This window comes from Sus scrofa, chromosome 6 (assembly GCF_000003025.6).
Source record: "Sus scrofa isolate TJ Tabasco breed Duroc chromosome 6, Sscrofa11.1, whole genome shotgun sequence".
NCBI classification, from domain to species: domain Eukaryota; kingdom Metazoa; phylum Chordata; class Mammalia; order Artiodactyla; family Suidae; genus Sus; species Sus scrofa.
Window position 1 is genome coordinate 95544500 of NC_010448.4, and position 22413 is coordinate 95566912.

General features: G+C 47.0%; 1 protein-coding gene across 10 annotated transcripts; it reads left to right on the plus strand.

The window, feature by feature from the left end:
- Positions 4083 to 21971, plus strand: PPIE (peptidylprolyl isomerase E). 10 transcript variants are annotated; one of them, XM_021095990.1, is made up of 11 exons: positions 4182 to 4330; positions 5051 to 5349; positions 5504 to 5602; positions 6684 to 6727; positions 7212 to 7238; positions 9166 to 9247; positions 9763 to 9863; positions 12291 to 12414; positions 17450 to 17635; positions 18613 to 18755; positions 18910 to 21971. In XM_021095990.1, exons 2-11 carry the CDS (start codon positions 5313 to 5315, stop codon positions 18976 to 18978), a joined length of 912 nt encoding a protein of 303 aa, XP_020951649.1. In that variant the 5' UTR covers positions 4182 to 4330; positions 5051 to 5312; the 3' UTR covers positions 18979 to 21971. The 10 variants fall into 10 exon arrangements, with proteins under 10 accessions (XP_013854653.2, XP_005665314.2, XP_013854652.1 ...); XM_013999199.2 differs by lacking the exon at positions 5051 to 5349 and having other exon boundaries at positions 4083 to 4197; positions 9145 to 9247; XM_005665257.2 differs by lacking the exon at positions 5051 to 5349 and having other exon boundaries at positions 4083 to 4197.

Consider the following 22413-nt stretch of genomic DNA (forward strand, 5'->3'; position numbering starts at 1 on the left):
CCACTGACAACTCCCCTAAACTTATGCACACAACAAAGGAGGCATACCCGATGACCCCCGTTTATCTTAACTCTGCTGTTTCCAAGGAAACAGTATTTGGAAGACCAAGGTCACTGTCAGGCAGACTTGCATCAGCCCAGGCCTGACATCAACTTTCCCTTTACTCACAGAAGGATTACTTCACATTAGAAAATCTATCACTGTGATTTGTCAATTAACTGGTAAAGGAGAAAATCAGATCATCCTTTCAAAAATTCAGAAATAACTTTCAACAAAATGAAACATTTTGTTGAAACATTTTTTAATAAGTTTCCTTATTTAAAAAACAAAAAAACAAAAACAGGAGTTCCTGTTGTGGCCCAGTGGAAACTAATCCAACTAGGAACCATGAGGTTGCAGGTTAGATCCCAGGCCTCACTTAGTGGGTTAAGGATTCGGCGCTGCCATGAGCTGTGGTGTAGGTCGCAGACGTGGCTCAGATCTGGCACTGCTGTGGCTCTGGCATAGGCCGGAGGCAACAACTCCGATTCGACCCCTAGCCTGGGAACCTCCATATGCCGTGGGTGAGGCCTTAAAAAGACAAAAAAGACACACACACACACACACACACACACACACACACACACACACACACACAACCCAGCAAATTAATCAAAGGGAACTTTTCAAGGTACCTACCTCAAATCTAAACCTAAACTTAAGGTGAAAGTTTGGAAGCATTTCCACTGAGTCAGGAACAGGTAGGATTGAGCTGTTACCCTACTATTGACCATTATCCCGACTTCCTAGGCAATGTAGTAAGTGATAAAAATTGGGAAGAGACAATACCGTCTCTATTTTCAGATTATATTACAATCAATTTAGAAAATTTGAGAAAATCTAGAGAAAAACTATCTGAACTAGTAAAAGAGTTTGGCAGGGCTACTGGATATAAGATCAGCATACAAAAATCAATAGATTACCAAATGCAGGAATAAGAAACTGAAAGATGTAATAGGCAAAAAGATACCATTCACAATGTCAGTAAAAACTATTCTGTATCTAGGGATATATCCTATAAAAGGTGTGCTAGAGGAGTTCCCTGGTGACCTAGCGGTTAAGGATTTGGGGATGTCACCACTGTGGCTCAGGTTCAGTTCCTGGCCTGGGAACTTCTGCATATTGCAGTCATGGCCACAAAAAAAAAAAAAAAAAAAAAAAAAAAAAAAGCTAGACATTTACAAAGGAAAATACAAAATATTTCTAAAGTTATACAAAGAATATTTTTGGATTTCTCTCTCTTTTTCTTTCTTTCTTTTTTTTTTTTTTTTTTTTTTGTCTTTTTAGGGTCTAACCCACGGCATATGGAGGTTGCCAGTCTAGGGGTCTAATTGGAGCTGTAGCCACCGGCCTATGCCAGAGCCACAGCAACGCAGGATCTGAGCCGTGTCTGTGACCTACACCACAGCTCACAGCAATGCTGGATCCTTAACCCACTAAGCAAGGCCAGGGATTAAACCCACCACCTCACATTTCCTAGTGGAATTCGTTTCCACTGCACCACAATGGGAACTCCTATTTTTGGATTTCTCATTGTGGCTCAGCAGTAACAAACCCAACTAGTTTCCATGAGGAGATGGGTTCAATCCCTGGCCTCGATCCGTGGATCCAGCGTTGCCATGAGCTATGGTATAGGTCACAGACACAGCTCAGATCCTGAGTTGCTGTGTGGCTGTGGCATGGGCCAGCAGCTGCAGCTCAGAGTCGACCCCTAGGCTGGGAAATTCCATATGCTGCACGTGAAACCTAAAAAAAAGGAAAAAAAATTGTGAGGACTAAATGTCTGAGGAAATAGCTGCCTAGCACTAGGCCCAACACAGAGCAGGTGTGTCCTGTATGGGTTCATTTCACCTCCCTTTTCTGACTGTATTGCATTGTCTATATACATGAATATGTACAGAGGAATCTATATAGTGTTTATATTCCCACCATTCCCCTCTCAGTGGACTGAATTTGCTCAGGGAATATTACCCTTTTCCACCTCTTCTGGAATTCTGAATGGTAGCATACAAGTATTGAATGATTGGACTGTCCTAACCTTGACAACTGTCATATGCCCTTTCCCTGGTTTCTTCCTCTCCTGGTTCCCAGGCCTGTAGTCCACGTGCAGCTGACCACCTCCACGCCGGCCGCAACACCCCACCCCACCCCCCAACAGAAGCAGATGCTGGGTGAGTGACCCACATGCTTGCAGAAGAGGGGGCCAGAGCCTGTTACTGACCTGGACACCAGCATCCAGGCTCTACTGGGTTTTTAATGGAGTACCTTCCCACAGGTGAACTTGTTCCCACTCATCCAGACCATGCACTCAAACCTGGCTGGGAAAATTACGGGGATGCTGCTGGAGATTGACAACTCGGAGCTGCTGCACATGCTGGAGTCCCCCGAGTCTCTCTGCTCCAAGGTGAGCTGGTTCTCCGACCCTGTCACTTCGGCTCACTTGGCTCAGGATGTGTGTGTGTGGGGGGGTCTTCTGCCCCCATGACCTCTTCCTTGTGCCTCACCTGCGATCGGAGGGCTGCTGTGCTGTGGGCATGTGAGAAAGCAGTTCACACCAGAAGCCCCCGCTGGGCCTGGGCGCCAGGGAGGGACGGAGGGGCTCTCCTCAGATGTCACTGACCACCTGGAGATCTCTCACAGGTGGATGAAGCTGTAGCGGTCCTACAGGCTCATCATGCCAAGAAAGAAGCTGCCCAGAAGGTGGGCGCTGTTGTTGCTGCTACCTCTTAGACAAGGACAAACCATATGTTTGGCTTTTTCATTTCCTTCAGTGGTGGTGGGGGGAGGTGATGGGAGGGTTTGTTTGTTTGTTTTGTCTGTGTGTTTGTTTTTGCTGCATCAGGAGCATGTGGAAATTCCCGAGCCACGAATCGAACCTAAGCCACAGCAGTGACAACAATCCTTAATTTCCAGGCCACCAGGGAACTCCCAGAGCACTATTTTAGAACATGAATGTGACCATGGAACTCCCTATTACAACCTTCAGTAGCTTCTCAAAACTTATAAATCCTCCACGTGGTTTACAGGGCCCTGCATCACCTGATCCCTGCCCAGCTTGCCTGCCTAAGGTTTTCTGCCCCTCCCCTCCCAACCCCCATGCTCTGGCCTTTCAGTTTCTTGAACACACAGACACTGTCTCCTCTCTCTGAAACTGTTTTCTCTACTTCCTCCTCTCTCTGGCTCCTCTTCCTCCAGGTTTCAGCTTAAATATGACCTCAGGGAGATCTTAACCCACTGCTGTATCTAAAGCAGATGGCCCTATTATTTTGTATAACATGTCGATCAGTGATTTATGTATTAGTTGTTTTATTCCAAGAGTTGGCAAACGTTTTTCCTCAAGAGTCTGATGGTAAATATTTCAAGCTTTATAGGCCCTAGGTCTGCCCTTGCAGTGTGAAAACACTCACAGACCAATACTTAAAGGAATGAGCATGTCTGGGTTCCAATAAATTTTTGTGTATGAAAATTGAACTTCATACAGTTTTTTTTTTTTTTCCTTTTTTAGGGCCACACCTGCGACATATGTAAGTTCCCAGGCTAGGGGTCAAATCAGAGCTGCAGCTGCCAGCCTACACCACAGCCACAGCGAGCACAGCCACCACAAGGCAGGATCCCAGCCGCATCTGTGATCTAGGCAGCTGCTTGCTTGCAGCGACGCTGGATCCTTAACCCAATGAGCAAGGTCAGGGATGGAACCTGCAACCTCAGGAATACTAGTCAGATTCTTAACTTACGGAGCCAATAACGGGAACTCCTGAACTTCATATGGTTTTCATGTGTCAGGAAATATTATTCCTGTTTGGATTTTTTTTTTTTTTTCCAGCTACTATTTGTGGCTCCGGGGTTGTCCAAAAACAAACTGGCGAGGGTGGACCGCGGGCCGTAGCTTATTGGTAGTTTATTATCTGCGGACTCCAGCTGATTGCTCAAAGGACTGTTTTCCTCACGACAGCGCAAAGGCAGCGCGGCGACCAGGCCCCCCCTCACCCACCGACATGCACCTGCGCAATGCGGGCGAGAATCACCGCGAGTAGGAAGCCGCTTAGGCCCACGCCTAAATGGGCGGGGCCTGCGAGCGCCGAACGCGGGGGCGGGGCCCGAGAGCGGGCTTCCGGCGGAAGAGCGTGCGAGCAAGATGGCCACTACCAAGCGAGTGTTGTACGTGGGTGAGCAGGCGCGGGTGCTAAGTGGAGTCTGGGCGAACCTGGCCGTGAGTGGGTCGTGGCGTGGAGCTGGACAGGTCTCCGGACGCGGAGGCCGGCGAGCAGCTGTCTAGGCCGCATCTATGGCGGTATTGCTTGGCCTCAGGGTGGGACCCCGAGACCCAACGATCACTTCAATTCTTCCAAGCCCGCTAAACTCACAGGAACCTCTTCACCTCTTGGGCCCAGGCCAGTGTTAGCTTAATATTAGGGACCTCTGAATCCTCGTGCCCATTCACTTTACATTCTTTGCAGAGATGGCTCAGCCCCCCTGTTGCCTTTAAGGAAAGAGTTCCCAGACTAGCCGGGTAAAAGTGGGAATAACGTTAATAGTGTAATTTGATGAGTGCTTTGGTGGACAATGGTGATAGGGGCCTGAGTTCGGGAAGAAATGACCCTCCATTTGGAGAGTTGAGAGCACACTTATAGAATGCTGTGACGCTGGAGCTGATGAGTCTCAGTTAGTCAGCCAAAGTAGGGCAGGTGTGTTTACTAAAAGGGAGCATAAAGCAAAAGCCCAAAGGTGTGAAGTAGCCTGATACTTGGGGGCAAGGGGAGAGAGGCTCGAAGAGGTGGGCGGGGCCTTGTGAAAAACCTTATGTGCACTGCTAAGGCGTTTATACGTTATTCTGAGGACAGTGGGAAACCTTCGAAGTAGTTTAAGCAGAGAAATGATGGGTTAAAATCTGAACGTTTCCATGATGGTACTGGTTGGTTTTGTGGGGGTTATTTATGAAGTTATTGCAGTAATCCTGGGGCTTACTTCAGATGAGTCTTTTTTTTTTTTTTGGTCTTTTCTGTCTTTATAGGGCCGCACCCACAGCATATGGAGGTTCTCAGGCTAGGGGTCTAATTGGAGCTGTTGCTACCGGCCTATGCCACAGCCACAGCCAACAGCAACACCAGATCCTAGTCGCGTCTGCGACCTACACCACAGCTCACGGCAACGCCAGATCCCTAACCCACTGAGCGAGGCCAGGGATCAAACCCACGACTTCATGGTTCCTAGTCGGATTAACTTCTGCTGTGCCGCAACGGGCGCTTCTGCTGTGCTGCGACAGGAACTCCCAGATGAGAATCTTAAAGAAGGGTGAAAGGAGTGTGCTTCGTAAGTAGGCATGAGGGAGCAGATGAGAGGGGTGTTTGTGTACCCAAAGGACTGGATGGAAAGACCCCCTTGGCGGTCACGTGCTATCTGAATAGCAAGGACTTTTCAAGAGAATGGAGGGCAGTAACTCAAAAGGCCTTTGGCTTCTTTGCAGGTGGACTTGCAGAGGAGGTGGATGATAAAGTTCTTCATGCTGCTTTTATCCCTTTTGGAGACATCACAGATATCCAGATTCCTCTGGATTATGAAACAGGTGAGGCTTTTTAGTGTCTCTCATGCTCAGAATTCTCCTGCTAGAAAGAGAACTTAAAAAAAAACAAAAACCAAAAAACAACATTTAGGTCATATCACAGTGCATTTGAGATATGCCTTGGGCAGCATGACAGTGATCTCAATGCAGGACTCTTCTTAGGCTTGCAGTTGTGAGCTGTAATTTGCAGAGTCCTATCTGTTGTATTTGAGATAAGACAGTTATCAGTTAGCCAGTAGGAAGATTGGTTTTGAGCTACGTGGAGATATGTTGTTTCAAACTACTTACCAAACTACTTACTCTACCTCATCTCCCCCCTTCTTGGCAGCTGTGCTATTAATCAGGGTAGCAGGAAAGCCCAGCCCTAAGAGAGGAGCCTTAGCCTCTGCACATCTGGGTAAATTTTCTTTGGTTGTATTGGCTCTCTAAGGTTAATTGGTTAATTAACACTGTTGGGCACTTGGCCTTTCTATTTTGATTAGCATTTTGTGGAGGGTAAAGACTAAGTGTCCTTACTCAGGTTTTAGGACTCATGTTTTATGCAAAGTTGTTGTTCAGAATGTGTATTTGAAATGGATAATTTGATAGATTAAATGACTTCATTTTTCCAGCTGTCTTGCATGCAAAGGTTAAGGTTTTACTTTAGCTTTGGAAGAAGAACTGAATCCTTCCCCCCATCCCCCGCCCTGGCTACACCCTATGGCATGCAGAAGTTCCAAGGCCAGGATTCGAACCCACACCACAGCTGCAACTCAAGCCACAGCAGTGACTATGCTGGATCCTTAACTTGCTGCTCCACCAAGGGAACTCCTTGTATTCTTATTTTAAAGATTAAAAGTACAGTTCATTATTTAGCTATATTCACTACAGAACAGTTCAGTATAGCTTGAAATGTGGTTTAAACTAGGAAAAACCAAAGAATATGATTCCTTTTTCCAAAATAGTGATTGAATAGAATTTTCTAGTGAATGGATAAGACATATGACAGACTTCAGTTTCCTTATGACCACATGCTTCTTCCCTTTGCCCCCGTGGTAATTGCGATTTTGTTTACTTTTTTTTTTTTCTTTTCTTTTCTTTTCAGAAAAGCACCGAGGATTTGCTTTTGTTGAGTTTGAGTTGGCCGAGGTGAGAAAATTCTATTACCTGTGTTAAGTCTTTGGCTTCTGTTATTACTGTTACTGATTACAAAGGGAGCTGTTCGCCATTGGGTTGGGTTTCTGAGCCTCATGGTGATGGTTCCAGAGAGACAAAAAGTGCTATTTGAAAGAAAGCTTCCCTTGCTTAATCAAACTGGAGGCTGTGGTTAACATCTGAGACTGTCAGGTGCTGCCCCTCTTGCTCTGCAGAGATTCTGCAGCTCTGCTCATTGAACATTCTTACATGGCAGTACTGGCGATTATTTCTCTGCCTTCCACTTTCTTGCAAATAGCTTTGCCACCAACAGAGAACTTTCTTGTTGGGTTTTTTTTGTTTTGTTTTGTTTTGTTTTGTTTTTTGGCAGTGGTGGGGTGGTTAGTTTTTGTTTTGTTTTCCTACTGAGCATGTGTCTAGACACCACAGGAAGCATTGAGCTGCATGCCTAAACTTGTTCCTTGTCTTTCCTTGGCAGGATGCTGCAGCAGCTATTGACAACATGGTATGGCTGAGAATCCTCATACTTAGAGAAGTTACTTTTTGATGGTACAGAGGGTCTTTATTCATAAACTGGTTTGCAGAACCTCCCAAGTTACAATGTTGCATGGGGAAGTAGAATTTCATCATGTGAAAATATCCACTGTGGAAGTTGCCATTGTGGCTCAGCAGGTTAAAAACACAATGTAGTCTCCTCCACGAGGAGAGGGGTTCAATCCCTGGCCTCACTCAGTGGGTTAAGGATCTAGCATTGCCATAAGCTGCAGCGTAGGTTGCAGATGTGGGTCAGATCTGGTGTTGCTATGGCTGTGGGGTATGCCTGCAGCTGCAGCTCTGATTCGACCCCTAGCCCAGGAACTTCCATGTGCCATATGTGTGGTCATAGAAAGAAAAAAAAATTCACTGTGTATTGATCACTTATAAAATTATCCTTACTCAAGATAATATGAGGAAAGATTGTGTGTGTGTGTGTGTGTATATATTCGCCTGGATCTCTTAGCTGACAGCAGAATTGACACTTTGTAAATCAACTATACTTACATTTTTAAAAAATTAAATTAAGTTTTAAAAAATTGTCCCTACTCAAACATCTTTCCCCATTTGACAATAATGTAAATCCTTACCATCCTTGTTGACCACTCTAACTGGCTGACCCTGTCTAGGGTAGGAAATTGCAAACCACTGCAAACAGATTGTACAATGAAATCGTGTATTTTGTAAAAAGAGGCAGGATTTCATGATGTGTTGGACAAGTTAACAACTAGGAAATTCAGTAAGGAGAATGATAGGGTGTGCAGCTGATGCAAATGATTGGAATAGCCTGGAGAGGTCCTTTTGGGAAATGATGCAGCTCTTGAGTATTATTTCATCTTTGAGATGCTTATGATTTTTCACCACAAAGATATATCATACCGTTGATAGTATTTTGTTGGAAAGAAAATACTGCGAATTAATCAGCTTCCATTACATTTTTGTTCTACAAATTAGTGCGTAGTTAAACCTGAATTTTAACTGTATTTTCTTTTTTTGTCTGCACCTGCGGCATGTGAAATTTCCCAGACCAGGGATCGAACCTGCACCATAGCAGTGAACCGAACCATTGCAGTAACAATGCTGGATCCTTAACCCATTGCACCACAAGGGAGCTCCTACCCTTCACTTATTTATCTATCTATTTATTTATTTATTTATTTATTTTGCTTTTTCAGGCCATACTTGTGGCATATGGAGGTTCCCAGGCTAGGGGTTGAATTGGAGCTACAGCTGCCAGCCTACACCACAGCCATAACAACGTGGGATCTGAGCCACATCTGTGACCTACACCACAGCTCAAGGCAACACTGGATCCTTAACCCACTGAATGAGGCCAGAGATCAAACCAGCATCCTCTTGGATCCTAGTTGGGTTCATTAGCTGCTGAGCTGCAAAGGGAACTACCTCCCCTTCACGTTTTTACCGTTATATTTTCTTCACTGCTTCAAGTGGATTCACATTAAGTGACCTTTCCTGGTATCAGTTATCTTTGGATACAAAAATTTTCTTTTATTCCTATTCTCTGTTACCTCTTCACCAAACATGTCCCTCATCTCTCACTTCTTACCCTTTCAAGGCTGATCTTGACTTGGAGGTGAACTTGTGTACTTAGAAACCACATTTATCCTCGTAATTTCAGAGTGCTCTGAATCTTGAGTCAGTTTTTGTAGCACAAGTCTTTCCTGGTATTGAAAGAAAGGAGGTGTGTGATGGCTCCAAGGAGGAAATTCCCTGCCCAGAGACTGCTGCGTGGCAGGTGCATAGCTTGCTGTTAGGGGCTCAGGGATTAAGGGAGAACAAATCATGAGCTTATCTCAGATGTATCAGAAGTAAACAGAAAGCTGTCTGATTTTACTTCAACCTAATGATTTAAGCAGCTGGATTTTCAATCTTTTCAGAATGAATCTGAGCTCTTTGGACGGACAATTCGTGTCAATTTGGCAAAACCAATGAGGATTAAGGAAGGCTCTTCCAGACCAGGTGAGTGGGAGCAACACAGGTTCCCCTTCACATCTTCCACTTTGGCTTTGGTTGCCTTCCTGTCCCTGTTTTCTTGGAAGTAGGAGCTGAATAGCACTCTGGTGGTCAGGAGTAGAGGGTGGTTTATGCTAGTGAAGAATATGTACCATCTTTGTAGGGAGATAAAAAGAGTTTGAGTTTCTCAGCAAAGCCAGGGTGCCAGGGTAATTGTTTCCCTTATGAGAGAGAAACCCTGCCTAATCTCTTACCTGTCCCAGTTTTCTCAGCACTTGACACTGGGGTGTGCCATTGAGTGCCTGGGCCGGTGAAGGCTGCACCTTTCCGTGAGGCAGAGCTTTTTCCCTCAGTCCTGCTAAGAGGTGGACTTCAGGGCGGCAGACCCTGCGGGAACTGACCTTACCCCTGGGAGTTCCCAAGGCAGAGTCTTCTAGGCAAAAAGACCAAAGAGTAAGGTCTGCTTAGTAGCAGTTGGCTGATGGGTTGAATTTGTTCATCTTTGCTCACTTTCCTTTCAGTTTGGTCCGATGATGACTGGTTGAAGAAGTTTTCTGGAAAGACTCTTGAAGAGAATAAAGAAGAAGAAGGCTCAGAGCCTCCCAAAGGAGAAACCCAGGAGGTGAGATTGCAGGCTGGCATGTCTCACAGAAGGCTTTGTTTTTTAAGATTTTATGGAAATTTGTAAACATATATACAAAAGCAGAGAGAATGAAAACTGAACTTTTATGTGTTGTTGGAGGTGGTGTTGAGTGAACTAAAGAGGAGCTTTAGGCTCCTCGTCCTTGTGCCCTGCATGAGGAGCTTCCGGGCTCGGGTCCTGTTCTGTGATTACGCTGAGGTGAGGAAGGGTAGTGAGTGCACCCCAGTGCCCCTCCCCATCATTCCCCCTCTTTACCTGAAGCATCAAGCCCCAGGCTCACAGTCTTGCTGTCCTGACATAGGGAAGGCAGGACAGGGTTGGGGTCCTTCCCTGCATCCTGTGCACTGGTCCAGGTCTCCTGAGAGCCCACGGTGGCACCTTCTCCTGATCCTCAGCCTGCCTCTTACCACTGCCTCTCAGGCTGCCCCTCTGTTTCATGTTCTTCTGGATTTCTTTCTGTCTCCCCTCTTGACCAAAACAGGGGCAGTCACTCTGATTTTTCACCACCTCCTCTGTGCTGTTGACTTTTTTGGACTCTGTTTCTAGTCCTGAGCTTCAGATTTCTTTCCTCCTTCCTTCCTTCCTTCCCCCAATTTTTAGGACCGCACCCAGAGTGCATGGAGGTTCCCAGGCTAGGGGTTGAATTGGAGCTACAGCTGCTGGCCTACACCACAGCCACAGCAACTCAGGATCTGAGCTGTGTCTGCGACCTACACCATAGCTCACGGCAACGCTGGATCCCTAACCCACTGAGTGAGGCCAGGGATGGAACCTTCATCCTCATGGATGCTAGTCAGGCTCATTACCGCTAGGCCACAATAGGAACCGCCAAGCTTCAGATTTGTGCTGTGAGTCTCACAGGCAGCGTAAAGCTACCTAAAATGGATGCCTCCCTTCTCTGATCCTGTTCTTCCTGTGCTCTCAAGCTCGCTAATTTGCCACCATCCGTGGCAAAGCAGAGCACAGTAATGGCCCATAGAGAATGTCAGTGGAGAGACCCTAGGTCACCTTAGACCCCTCATTAAAGTAGAGTCGGTGCATCGTATTCTGCTTTTTTCTCTTAAACCTTCCTTGAATCCCTCCTCCTCTCCTGACTCCATCGCCCAGCTTCTCATCTCATTTGGGTAATTGCAGTAGCTTCCTAACTGGTCTTCTAGCTACAGTTTTACTCCCCTCCCATCTGTCATAAGGGCAGCTAGATCTTTTTAAAGCATAAGATGGATCATCTGACTTTCCTGCTGAGAACTTTTCCATAGCTACCCATCATCTGTCCCAGGGGATAAAGGCCTTGACCCTGCCCACCTCTCACCTTGCAGACCACACTTTACACCCTTGGTAAAACCAGTCTTTGTATTTCCTTGTATGTCTTTGCTTTGGTATAGGCTGCTCAAGTGCTTATTGCCTTTCTCTTTCTTGTCAGTAAATTCTGTGAGGACAGGGGCCTTTGTACTGTGCATCTTGTTAATATAAATGTGGAATGTGAGGTGGGATAATGTGATTAAGAAAATGGACTTGGTTGGGAGTGGGAGTGACTTTGGGCAGGTTACTGAACTGCATTGTACCTCAGTTTCCTCGCCTGTAAAATGGGAATGATGGTAGCACTGATGTCACAGGTGGTCATAAAGATGAAATGAACAGATCACATACAATGTTCCGAATAGTCCCCTGTACCTGGCAAGTGCTGTGTGAGTATTTGTTGTTACAGCTATGCTGCTGCCCTTGTTAGCAGCAGAGTCATCACAGTACCCTCAGTACCCCCTCAGTACCCAGTGTGATACCTCAGTGTTAGTTAAACTGAACCACAAGCAAGTTAAGGACGCTTGACTTTTCTCTTTGGAGCAAATGTGACAGCTGTATTAACTGTCTCCTCTGCCCAGCCTTGTCTGCTTGGAGGATAAAGCAAGGCCCAGGCTCCTCCGCAGTCCTCTGAGCACTTAGGCCCTGCTTGCTTCCATTGCAGCCAGCCTGTGGATATGCAGGGCTGAGCATAGAAGGAAGGGGTGGTGTTACAGAAAGGGGTCCATTAAACTGGAGTAAGGGGGGTGGGCTTTAAGAGGGGTTTGAAGATGCTGAGAGTTTTGTGTTGTAGACCAGAAAATTACTGATCTGTGATTGCAGGGGAGGGTGATGGCGAAGCAAGCTGACATGCTGAGCGGGTGTGATGAGAAAACATGCCTGCAGGTGGGGCTCCAGGCAGAGGGTACTGAGGTCCTGTGTCACTAGATGTCCAGCTGGGGACCGTGGCTGTGGCCTCTACCCGCTGCAGCGCTGTCAGGGCTCAGGGCCTTCCCTGTCAGCACTTTGCCGAGCCTGCTCGCTGCAGTTGGCTTCCAGTGTGGATCCAGAAGAACACTCGCTCCAGTGAGTAAGGGAGGTCTCTAACCTGGCCATTTCTCCTGCGTCCAGGGGGAGCCCACTGCCAAAAAGGCCCGGTCAAACCCCCAAGTGTACATGGACATCAAGATTGGGAACAAACCAGCCGGCCGCATCCAGATACTCTTGCGTTCAGACGTCGTTCCCATGACAGCAGGTGAGCAGGACTCCTGTCGGGAGGGCGGGAAGCTGGTGGCTGAGCAGTGAGCCTTCCCAAGAGTCTCAGTGCCTCCATTCCTGTGACATTGTTTCTGACCCAAGTTGCTTTGCAGCATCTCACATTGTGGGATCTAGTAACAGATGAGTCAGAGCAGGCATTTTTAAAGCTTTGTAAGTAGTAGTTTACTGGTTTTTAATAGTCTTTTTACTTTTCTTTAACATAAGTAAACATGTATTTATGGGTTTTTTTTTTAAAAAAAAACCCTACATACAGGAATTCCCATTGTGACTCAGAGGGTTAAGACCTGACATAGTGTCCATGAGGATACAAGTTCTATCCATGGCCTCGCTCAGTGGATTAAGGATTCAGCATTGCTGCAAGCTGTGGTGTAGGTCGCAGATGTGGCTCAGATCTGACATTGCTGTGGCTGTGGCGTAGTCTGGCAGCTGCAACTGTTTTGACCCCTAGCCTGGGAACTTCCATATGCCACAGGTGCGACCCTAAAAAAAAAAAAAAGAACTACTCACGTATTATATATATATATTCTAACAATATTGAAGGCAATGAATTGAAAATTTAAGTCTTTTTGTCTTCTCTACATCTAGTTTACCCTTCAGAAGTAATTACTGTTAACTAATGGTTTAAGTATTTTGTCATTTGTTAAATACTGACTCCTATTTACTCTTCTTTAAAATCTAAATTTTCTGTAGACAAATAGTTTAAAATGTTAGTTTCACAAAGCTTGCTTATTTATTTATTTTGCTTTCTTTCTTTTTTTTTTTTTTTTTTTAGGCCCACACCCATGACATATGGAAGATCCCAGGCTAGGGGTCAAATCAGAGCTACAGCTGCTGACCTACACCACAGCCACAGCAGCACAGGATCCAAACTATGTCTGCAACATACACCACAGCTCACAGTAATGCCGGATCCTTAACCCACTGAGCGAGGTCAGGGGTCGAACCCACATCCTCATGGATACTAGTCTGATTGTTTCCACTGCATCACAACAGGGACTCTGGACAAAGCTTGTTTTAAAAAGCAGCAGTGCCCCGGTGCTGTCTTCATCACTAACACCATTGCTGCTTCAACTCCTAGTGGATTCTTTTGATTTTTCACCTCTGTATCGGTAGATAATAGATTTGTGTTGCTATTTCCTGGTTTTTGCTTTTCGTTTTTTCATTTTAGACATTATCTATTGGCTTCCCACTTCAGAAGATAAGGATTAGCTTTTCTATCACCTTTTCTGCTCCTTCATCTTCCTTGTATTGTTACCATAGTTTTGGTTAGGTCATGGGTTATTTTAACTGTGAATGCATCATATTATAGCTTCTTTTCATACATTCCATTTTGTTTTCCTTGGAATTCATAATTGTCTTATTTTCATATTTGCTTTGTCTACTGTGCACACATTCCTGAGTCTCTCCCAAATTCTCCTGCTTGTATAACTCTCTCATCATGTTCAGTTTCACTTTTTCCTCCATGGAAGCTTCTGACCTCCTCTGGCCTGGACCAGTTGCTTTCCAGGCCCACTGCATAGCTATTGTCATGAGATCTCCTCTTTTCACTTCTTATGTTGGCACCTCTGTTGTCATTTTTGGTTTATTCCCTCATTTCAGTAGAGGCCATGCTTCTGTAGCTTCTGGAGAAAAGAGCTTGGGGGAGTGAGTTTTTTGAGGCAGATGTAGGAAAATATCTACTTTCCCATTTGATAGTTTGGGAGTAGAATTCTGGAGAGGTCTAATGTCATTCTGATGCTTGGTCCTTTATAAAAAACTTTTTTTCTGTCTAGAGCTAAGCTGTCCAGTATGGTAGCCACTAGCCACATGTGACTAGTTAAGTTTAAATTAATTCAAGTTAAATAAAATTAAAATTCATTTCCTTAATTACACTAACCAAGTGCTTAATAGCTGTTAGATAACACTGGTGTAGAGGCTAGGAGGGTCTCTTTGTCCTGAAACAGTGCCTTTGGAGTAGGTCACCTTCCATCCATCATGCTGGATATTCAGTGGACCCCATTGCATTAGTTTTTCTCTGCTGCTGTAACAGATTATTACAGACTTAGAACACAAATTTATTACCTTGACTGTCCCAAAAGCAAGGCGTCCAACACAAGCCTCATTGGGCTAAAATGAAGGTGGTGGCTAGATTGCTGCATGCCTTACTGGAAGCTCTAGGGAAGGATCTATTTCCAGAGACAGTCAGGTCATCAGCAGAATTCAGTTTCCTGCATCTATAGACCAAGGTACCAATTTCCTTGCTGACTGCCAGCTGAGGGCTGTTCCCAGCTTCAAGAGGTTTGTGGCCCCTTTCCTCTGTTTTCAAAGCCAGAAACAGTAGATCTAGTCTCTCTCATGTTCTGAACCTCTCCATCCACTTTGAACTCTCTCTGACTTCAGCCGAGAAAGGTTCTCTGGTTAAAGGCTTGTGATATATGAGGCCAACTTGGATAATCTGCTCTCCCCTCCTCAGTGTCCATAACCTTAGTCGCACCTGCAAAGTGCCTTTTCCCTTGTACAGCGTAACGTATTCTCAGGTCCATGGGGACGTGGACAGCTTGGTGAGCCATTGTGCTGCATATCACAGCCATCGATCAGGACAATCCTATCCTTTGGTTTGGGGAAATTTCCTTGAATTATTTCTTTGCTTTTTGTCCCTTCCAATTTTTTGCTTCTCTCATTCTGGAACCTTTCTAAATGTTCTTTTTCATAGCATCCTGTGCTTATTCCATGCACGTACTATCATTTTGTCTTGGGATATCACTGAAGTTTCCTTTGTATACAGCTTATGTTTTAAGTCACATTTTTCTGGGTTTTTAAAATTTTGTTCTGCTTCGTTATTGGTCTGTTTTAGTCTTTGCTTTTCACATTAGATGCCTTCCTCATCTTTAAGACTAGGGCCCCAAAAATCTGCTTGGGAACTCCCTGGACATCGGTAAGGCCTCCTGACTGGGGCTTCCACTGGAAGGGGATTTTCTCTCTGTTGGACCCTGGATGTCAGTGTTCCTGAGTTATGGTCCCTTGGACAGAGCAGTGTCACAGAGAAGCCTCCAGTCTCTTGCTAGTGGTCCTGTGTCCATCTGTTTGCTATCATAGTGAGTGAGATGGGAGCAGTAGATAAACCTTAACTCAGTCTCCATTTGTCATTGTGTCTCAGCCCTTGGAGATGTGTAGTGCATCCCAGACCAGAGACCCTCTGCTTTAACCTGCCAGAGGGTAGATAGAGCTCCAGCTGGCAGCCAGGGCCAGGGAAGGGAGAGCCTCTGGGGGCTAGCTGCTTTCTTAAACAGGCCTTCAGTCTGACTTCCTGCTTTGAGAACCATCCTCACCTCGTATCTGTGGTTCTGCTCCATAAATTACTTCTCTGCTTTACTAGTGTAAGCTTCAGCTTTGTTAGGTCTGCTGTATCAGTTATGGCTCATCTGTTTGTCTTCTAGGTTTCAAAGATTTTTGTTGCTTTTATCTCTTCTCTCACACACACGCACACACACCTTTTTTGGTCATTTTATCCATTTTTCTAAGTGCACAATTTACTGGAATTAATTGCATTCACAGTGTTGTACAACTCTTAGCACCATCTATTTTCAAAATTTTTCCATCACCCTAAACAGAAACTTGGTACCCATTAAACAGTAGGTCCCATTCTTCTCTCCACCAGCCCTTGGTAACATCTCATCTACTTTCTGTCTCTGAATTTGCGCTTCTAGATATTTCATGTAAATGGAATCGCATAATGGTCCTTTTGTGTCTGGCTTATATCACTTAGTGTTTTCAAGGGTTGTCTGTATCTCAGTGTCTTGTTCATGTTCATGACTGGATAATTGCCATTCACATGTTGATGGACACTTGAGCCTTGTTTCCACTTTCTGGCCATTGTGAGTAGTGTTGCTGTGAACGCTCATATACGAATATGTTCAAGTACTTGTTTTCAGTTATTTGCGGTGTCTAAGAGTAGAAATGCTAGTTTTTACGGTAATTCTAATTTAACTTTTTAGGAACTGCCAAACTGTTTTCCACAGTGGCTGCACTATTTTGTATTCCCACCAGCAGTGTTTAAGGGTTCCGATTTCTCCACATGCTTATGAACACTTGTTTTCTGTTATTGTAGCCATCCTAGTAGATACGAAGTGGGATCTCACTGTGGCTTTGATTTGCGTTTCCCTAATGACTAGTGATGTGGAACATCTTTTCATGTGCTTAGGGGCAGGGGCTGTTTGTGTATGTTCTTTGGAGAAATATCTATTCAGATCTTTTACCTGTTTACTGAATTGTTTGTCTTTTTGTGGTTGAGTTGTGGGATTTTGTTGTGTGTTCTGGGTATTAAACCCTTCAGGGATAAGATTTGCAAATATTTTCTTCCATTCCCTAAGTTGCCTTTTCACATTGTTGAGAGTATTTGATGCACAAAAGTTTTTCATTTTGATGAAGTATAATTTGCCTATCTTTTCTTTCGTTACTTATACTTTTGGTGTCACAATAAGAAAACCATTGCCAAATTCAAAGTCACAAAGAGGTGCCCTTGTTTTTTTTCTCAGATCCTGTTTGGTTTTTTTTTTTTTAAAAAAAAAAAAGACCACACCCATGGCATATGGAAGTCCCAGGCAGGCTAGGGGTTGAATCGGAGCTGCAACTGCCAGCCTATACCACAGCCACAGCAACACCAAATCTGAGCTGCATCTGCAAACTACACTGCAACTTGCAGCAATGTCAGGTCCTTAGCCTACTGAGCCAGGCCACGGATTGAACTGGCATCCTCATGGATACTAGTCGGGTTCTTAACCCACTGAGCCACAACAAGAACTCTTGGTTTTTCTTTTTAAAAATTGCTTCACTGTCAGTTTAGTTGGAGCAGAGCTGGAATGCATGTGATCACTCCTTCTTTAACCAGAAATCCCTTCCAGTCCTCCAAGATGTCAGAATCTCAAGGTCTAAATGAACATTAAACAAGTAGAATGTGGTATTTCAGCCTAGTTAGAGAGAGGCTTTCTTGGTTTGTTCTTTAACCCAGGTGCCTTTTCCTTTCTGGGCCCCAGAGAACTTCCGCTGCCTGTGCACCCACGAGAAGGGCTTTGGCTTCAAGGGCAGCAGCTTCCACCGCATCATCCCCCAGTTCATGTGCCAGGGCGGCGATTTCACCAACCACAACGGCACTGGGGGCAAGTCCATCTATGGGAAGAAGTTTGATGATGAAAACTTTATCCTCAAGCACACGGGACCAGGTGGGACCCCATGGGCAGGTGGTGACGAGCAGGCCGGGCTGGGGCAGGATGGCTGCGCAGGGTGGGTGACAGGCCATGGTTCTGGCTGAGGGGTCGGGGTCTGCAGGAGACCCACCCAGTGAGCAGAAGAGAAAGATTTGGCGTCACTGGAGTGGAGCGAGCTTGTTTCCATCCATCTGCCCGCGTGTCCACACCCCTATCGGCCTAGCTTAGATTCTGTGGTCCGCCATTGTAGGCCCTCTGCTTCCCTCAACCCCACTGCCCGCCTCACTCCGTCAGACATACCCAGTAAAGTTTCAGTGGTTGGGCCCCAGCAACTAGAGAAAATGCAGAAGTGTACTGAAATTCATTCCTGCAGTTCCTCAGGGGGCGCTCGGCAGCCTTACTAGCTAGAGCTCCCGTCCATCCCTGCTTCACTACCAAAGCCTCTATGTCACCCTCTGCCTCAGCCGACGCTCGGCCTCCTCCACCGTGTCCACACGTCCCCCTCTGACTTCCCTCCAGGTACAGGGGCTTGGCGGCGTCCCCTCTGCTCGTGGTCTGGACCCCTGCCCTCTCCCCTACTTCGGAGCCTGGCTTCTGCAGTTGGGCCCCCTCCCCACCCCCACCCCGTGAAATGCATTTCCCAGCTCTGCTGGGCCAGCCCATCAGCGTCCAAGCCCGCAGGATCAGTCTTTTTTAAAAGTGCTTTGACTCACACCTCTCAGCCATCACCCTTGCCTCCGGTCCCCCTTTTAAGCAGAACTTCTTAAAGAAGTTATGTAGGCTCTCTGCCTCCTGTTCTCACCACCCGCTCTAGACAGACTTCTGACCCCACAGTCCACTGAAACCACTCTGACCCAAGACGCCAGCAGTTCCGTCTTTCACGTGATCTCCCTGCCCTTGCCTCATCCCACTCCAGCACTCTGGCCTCTGCTACCAGACGTCGGGGGCTGAGAGCAGGGTGGAGGGAGCTGACCTGGTCTTTCTCTCCCCAGGCCTGCTCTCCATGGCTAATTCTGGCCCAAACACCAATGGCTCCCAGTTCTTCCTGACGTGTGACAAGACAGATTGGCTGGACGGCAAGCACGTCGTGTTCGGGGAGGTCACAGAAGGCCTGGACGTCTTGCGGCAGATTGAGGTGGGCGGCCGTGTGGGGGAGCAGGAGGGGAGCTCCGGGCCTGGAGGGAGGGCCGGGCGGCGGCTGGGGTGGGGAGGGCGGGGCCGGGTGTCCCTGAGCCGCCTGGACCCTCCCGCTCCCTCCCTGATTCAGCCTCTTCCGTTCTGCCCCGAAGGCCCAGGGCAGCAAGGACGGGAAGCCCAAGCAGAAGGTGATCATCTCTGACTGTGGGGAGTACGCGTGAGGCGCCAGAGGGCTCCTGTTGGCGGCAGGCAGCAGGGCCTTGTGTCCTGGTCAGCATGGGGCAGCTCCTCTGCAGGCACAGCCTGGCCTCCTCTGGCTCTGCCCCAGGTGTGGCTGAGGGCCTGAGTGCCACCCTTCCCTCTGGACAGCTGTGCATGGCCTTTCCAGCCTTTGCTGCCAGGGCCTCTCCTGGGCCAGCAGTGTGACTCTTAGACATTTTCTTCTGGTAAAATAAATCCTAGTTTTTGTATTGCCGCCTCCAGCTAGTTCCTGGGAGTTATCAGAGCTCACATCTAAAGCTCAGTTGTCTCCCTGAGATAGGTTGACAAAGAAGTAGGGCACAGCATCTTCCCCACAGCTTTGCTTTCCTCCCTTGGGCTAGTCCCTGAGAGGGAGGTGAGAGAGCTTTAAGCCAGTACCCTTGTCAGACCGTTGTCAAGACCACGGAAATCAGGGGGAAAGTTCCTGTCTTCCAGTGCCTCTACTCCCGTATCATATTGCCAGTCTCACAGCCAACGGGTGTACTTCTCAGTCTCGGTGAATCATTTGTTTATTTTACCTTCATTATACAGATTTTTTTTTTTTTTTTTTTCTTCAGGGCCGCACCTGCGGCATATGGAGGTTCCCAGGCTAGGGGTCGAATCAGCTGTAGCTGCCGGCCACAGCCACAGCAACGGAGGATTCGAGCCGTGTCTGCAGCCTGCACCACAGCTCACGGCAACACCAGGTCCTTAACCCACTGAGCGAGGCCAGGGATGGAACCTTCGTCCTCATGGATACTGGTTGGGTTCGTTAACCACTGAGCCACAACGGGAACTCCAACACAGATGTTTGATACTTTATTACTCAGAGTGCCTTCTCCATGCCCTGTACTATACTTACTTGTGAGGGAATGAGAGGTTAGCAAACCCCCTGAGTCTAATCAGCCCACTGCCTATTTTTGTGAGTCAAGTTTTACTGGAACACAGCCACACCCATTTGTTTACATGTTGTCTGTGGCTGCTTCCTAACTACAGTGGCAGTGTTGGTGACAGATCGTGTGTGGTCCCTGACCAGAGCTCTCCATAGCAACAGGACCAATGGGATGTGTGTCTAGGTACATAGACTTAGTTTACAGAACTGGCTCTGCAGTTGTGGGGGCTCACAAGTCTGCCATCTGCAGGGCAGGCCAGCACACGAGCCCCAGGGAATAGTTGATGTTGAAGCTTGAGTCCAAAGGCCAGCTGGTGGCAGAATCCCTCATCCCTCAGGTGACCCCAGTCTTTCTCTCCCACGGATGCCCAACCATAGTTGTGGAGGGTCATCTGCTTTACTCCAAGTCTACTGATTTAAATGTCAGTCATATCTGAAAAATACCTTCACAGCAAATTCTGGACTGGTGTTTGGCTAAAAAGTAGATACCATGGCCTAGCCTATTGACACATAAAATTAACAGCATGGTCCCAAAGCCTAAAATATTTACCATCTGAATCTTTGCAAGAAGTTTGCTGACCACTGATGAGACAGGTGGCCCAGCCCTGCTGAGCTCACATTCTGGTCCCTGTGTGCAGCCACTGTCTGCTGCTCAAGCCAGGCCAGCTTCTCCTCACTCCCATTCCATGGACTGGTCAGCCAGGCTTTAAAGCCTGATCTGCTGAAGGCTCTGAGCAAGGCCTGGGCCCTGCAGCCTCTGGACAGCTCCCTGTGGGATAGATCACTCAGATCATTCAGAGACGGCTGGGCTGGGCTTTTCCATCTTGAGTAGAAATCTGATGCTTCAGCAGTGGCCTGTAGCGTTCAGTTCCCTAGCCCCAGAGATCCCAGGATAGTGCCTGCTGAGGGATGATGACACTCCGGCCCTCCCTGTGGCCCTCACATGCCAGATGGACTCCCAGCCCTCAGCTGAGCTCCCTTTGCTGCAGTTGGCTGGGTTTCTGCCTCCTCGTGCCTGCACCGTACCACATAGTTACCCCTGGTCCTTCTGGAGCTGCCAAAAGAGGCCCCCATCCCACCCTCGAGTGTGGACTCTGGTGGCGTTAGGACAGGCTTTAGTAAAGCAGTATGATAGCAGGAGCCAAGGAAGGATGTGTGTGAAGAGCTTACTTAGCACAGCCATCCCAAGAGGGGACCACTCCTTTGACAATGACTTTGTTGCTTTCTGTTCTTCCCTGATATCCTGGGAAGGTTGAGAGCAGCCAGCAGGTTGGAAAGCTCAGCAGGTTTGGAGTCATCCATGCCAGTGGCCTTCCCAGTACCCTTCTGAGTGTCCGTGGGTATTATCTCACTGTCTTCACACCAGAACCCTGTGCAGAGGCACACCACTGCACAGGTCGCCCGGAACCACATGGCAGAGCTGGGGTTGGAAGCTTGGCCATCTCCCCCCACCCCCCACTGTAGTGGAGTCCTGGGGGGTTTCCTGAGCTCTAGCCTCAGTCTGCAGCAGGATGGCCCAAAGCTTGGGGGAGAAAGTCACAGGGCCCTGCTCTGCCAGACAGGAAGGGGGGCCCAGAGCCTGGGGAGCATCGGCCTGGTCACCTTGCTCAGCTGCTCACTGCACAGCACCGGCCTTATTGCTTAGTAGGCTCTGGCCTGTGGGTAGTGGACCCCAGGGCTCTCTCAGGCCTTTGTTCCAGCGTCAGGCCCCATTTGTGCTAGCTGCACAGAGGAGGAGACCTCGGTTTGTGGCCCCAGAACCGGTCCTGTGACTGCTAGTGTTTCTCGCAGCATGTCTGCTCCAGATGCTGCTGGAATGAGAAAGAGATTTTTAGTGGTGAAAACTGAATCTTGTAGAGTTCAAGTGATGGAAAACTAGAGAGCCGTATTTTCAAAAAATATTTATTAACAGGGAAGACTTCACCATATAATAAAGTGGGAAAAGCACATCTAAAGCTGTTCATATAATACAGTATGATCCCCAATTTTGCATAAATACCTATGTGTGATATGTAAACGTGTATTTTATATGTATCCTAAGAAAAAAAGCCTAGAAATAAATTCACCAAAATATTAAGTGTATTTATCTGACTTGTAGGATTATGGTGATTTGAATTAATTTTATTTTTTGTTTTTTCCAAAATTTCTTCTAAAACTGCATTATCATTTTTTTTAATGGCCACATGCATGGCATATGGAAGTTCCTGGGCCAGGGATTAAATCCTTTACCCCCTGCACTGGGCCAGGGATTGAACCCACACCTCCACAGTGATCCAAGCTACTGCAGTCAGATTCTTAACCCACTGTACCACAGCAGGAACTCCCAAAACTGCATTATTTTAGTAATAAATGAAAAATAGTTTCTACAAAGTGGATTAAGTGCTTGCAAAAGGCCTCCCCATAGGGAGTAAAACTCAGGATGGACAACCCCCTGTTCAACCTGTCAGAGGGCACTTGGTGGGGCTGAGTGCCCTCAGGCCACTCGGATGCCCAGGTCTCTGGGAACGAACACGGAACGCAGTGT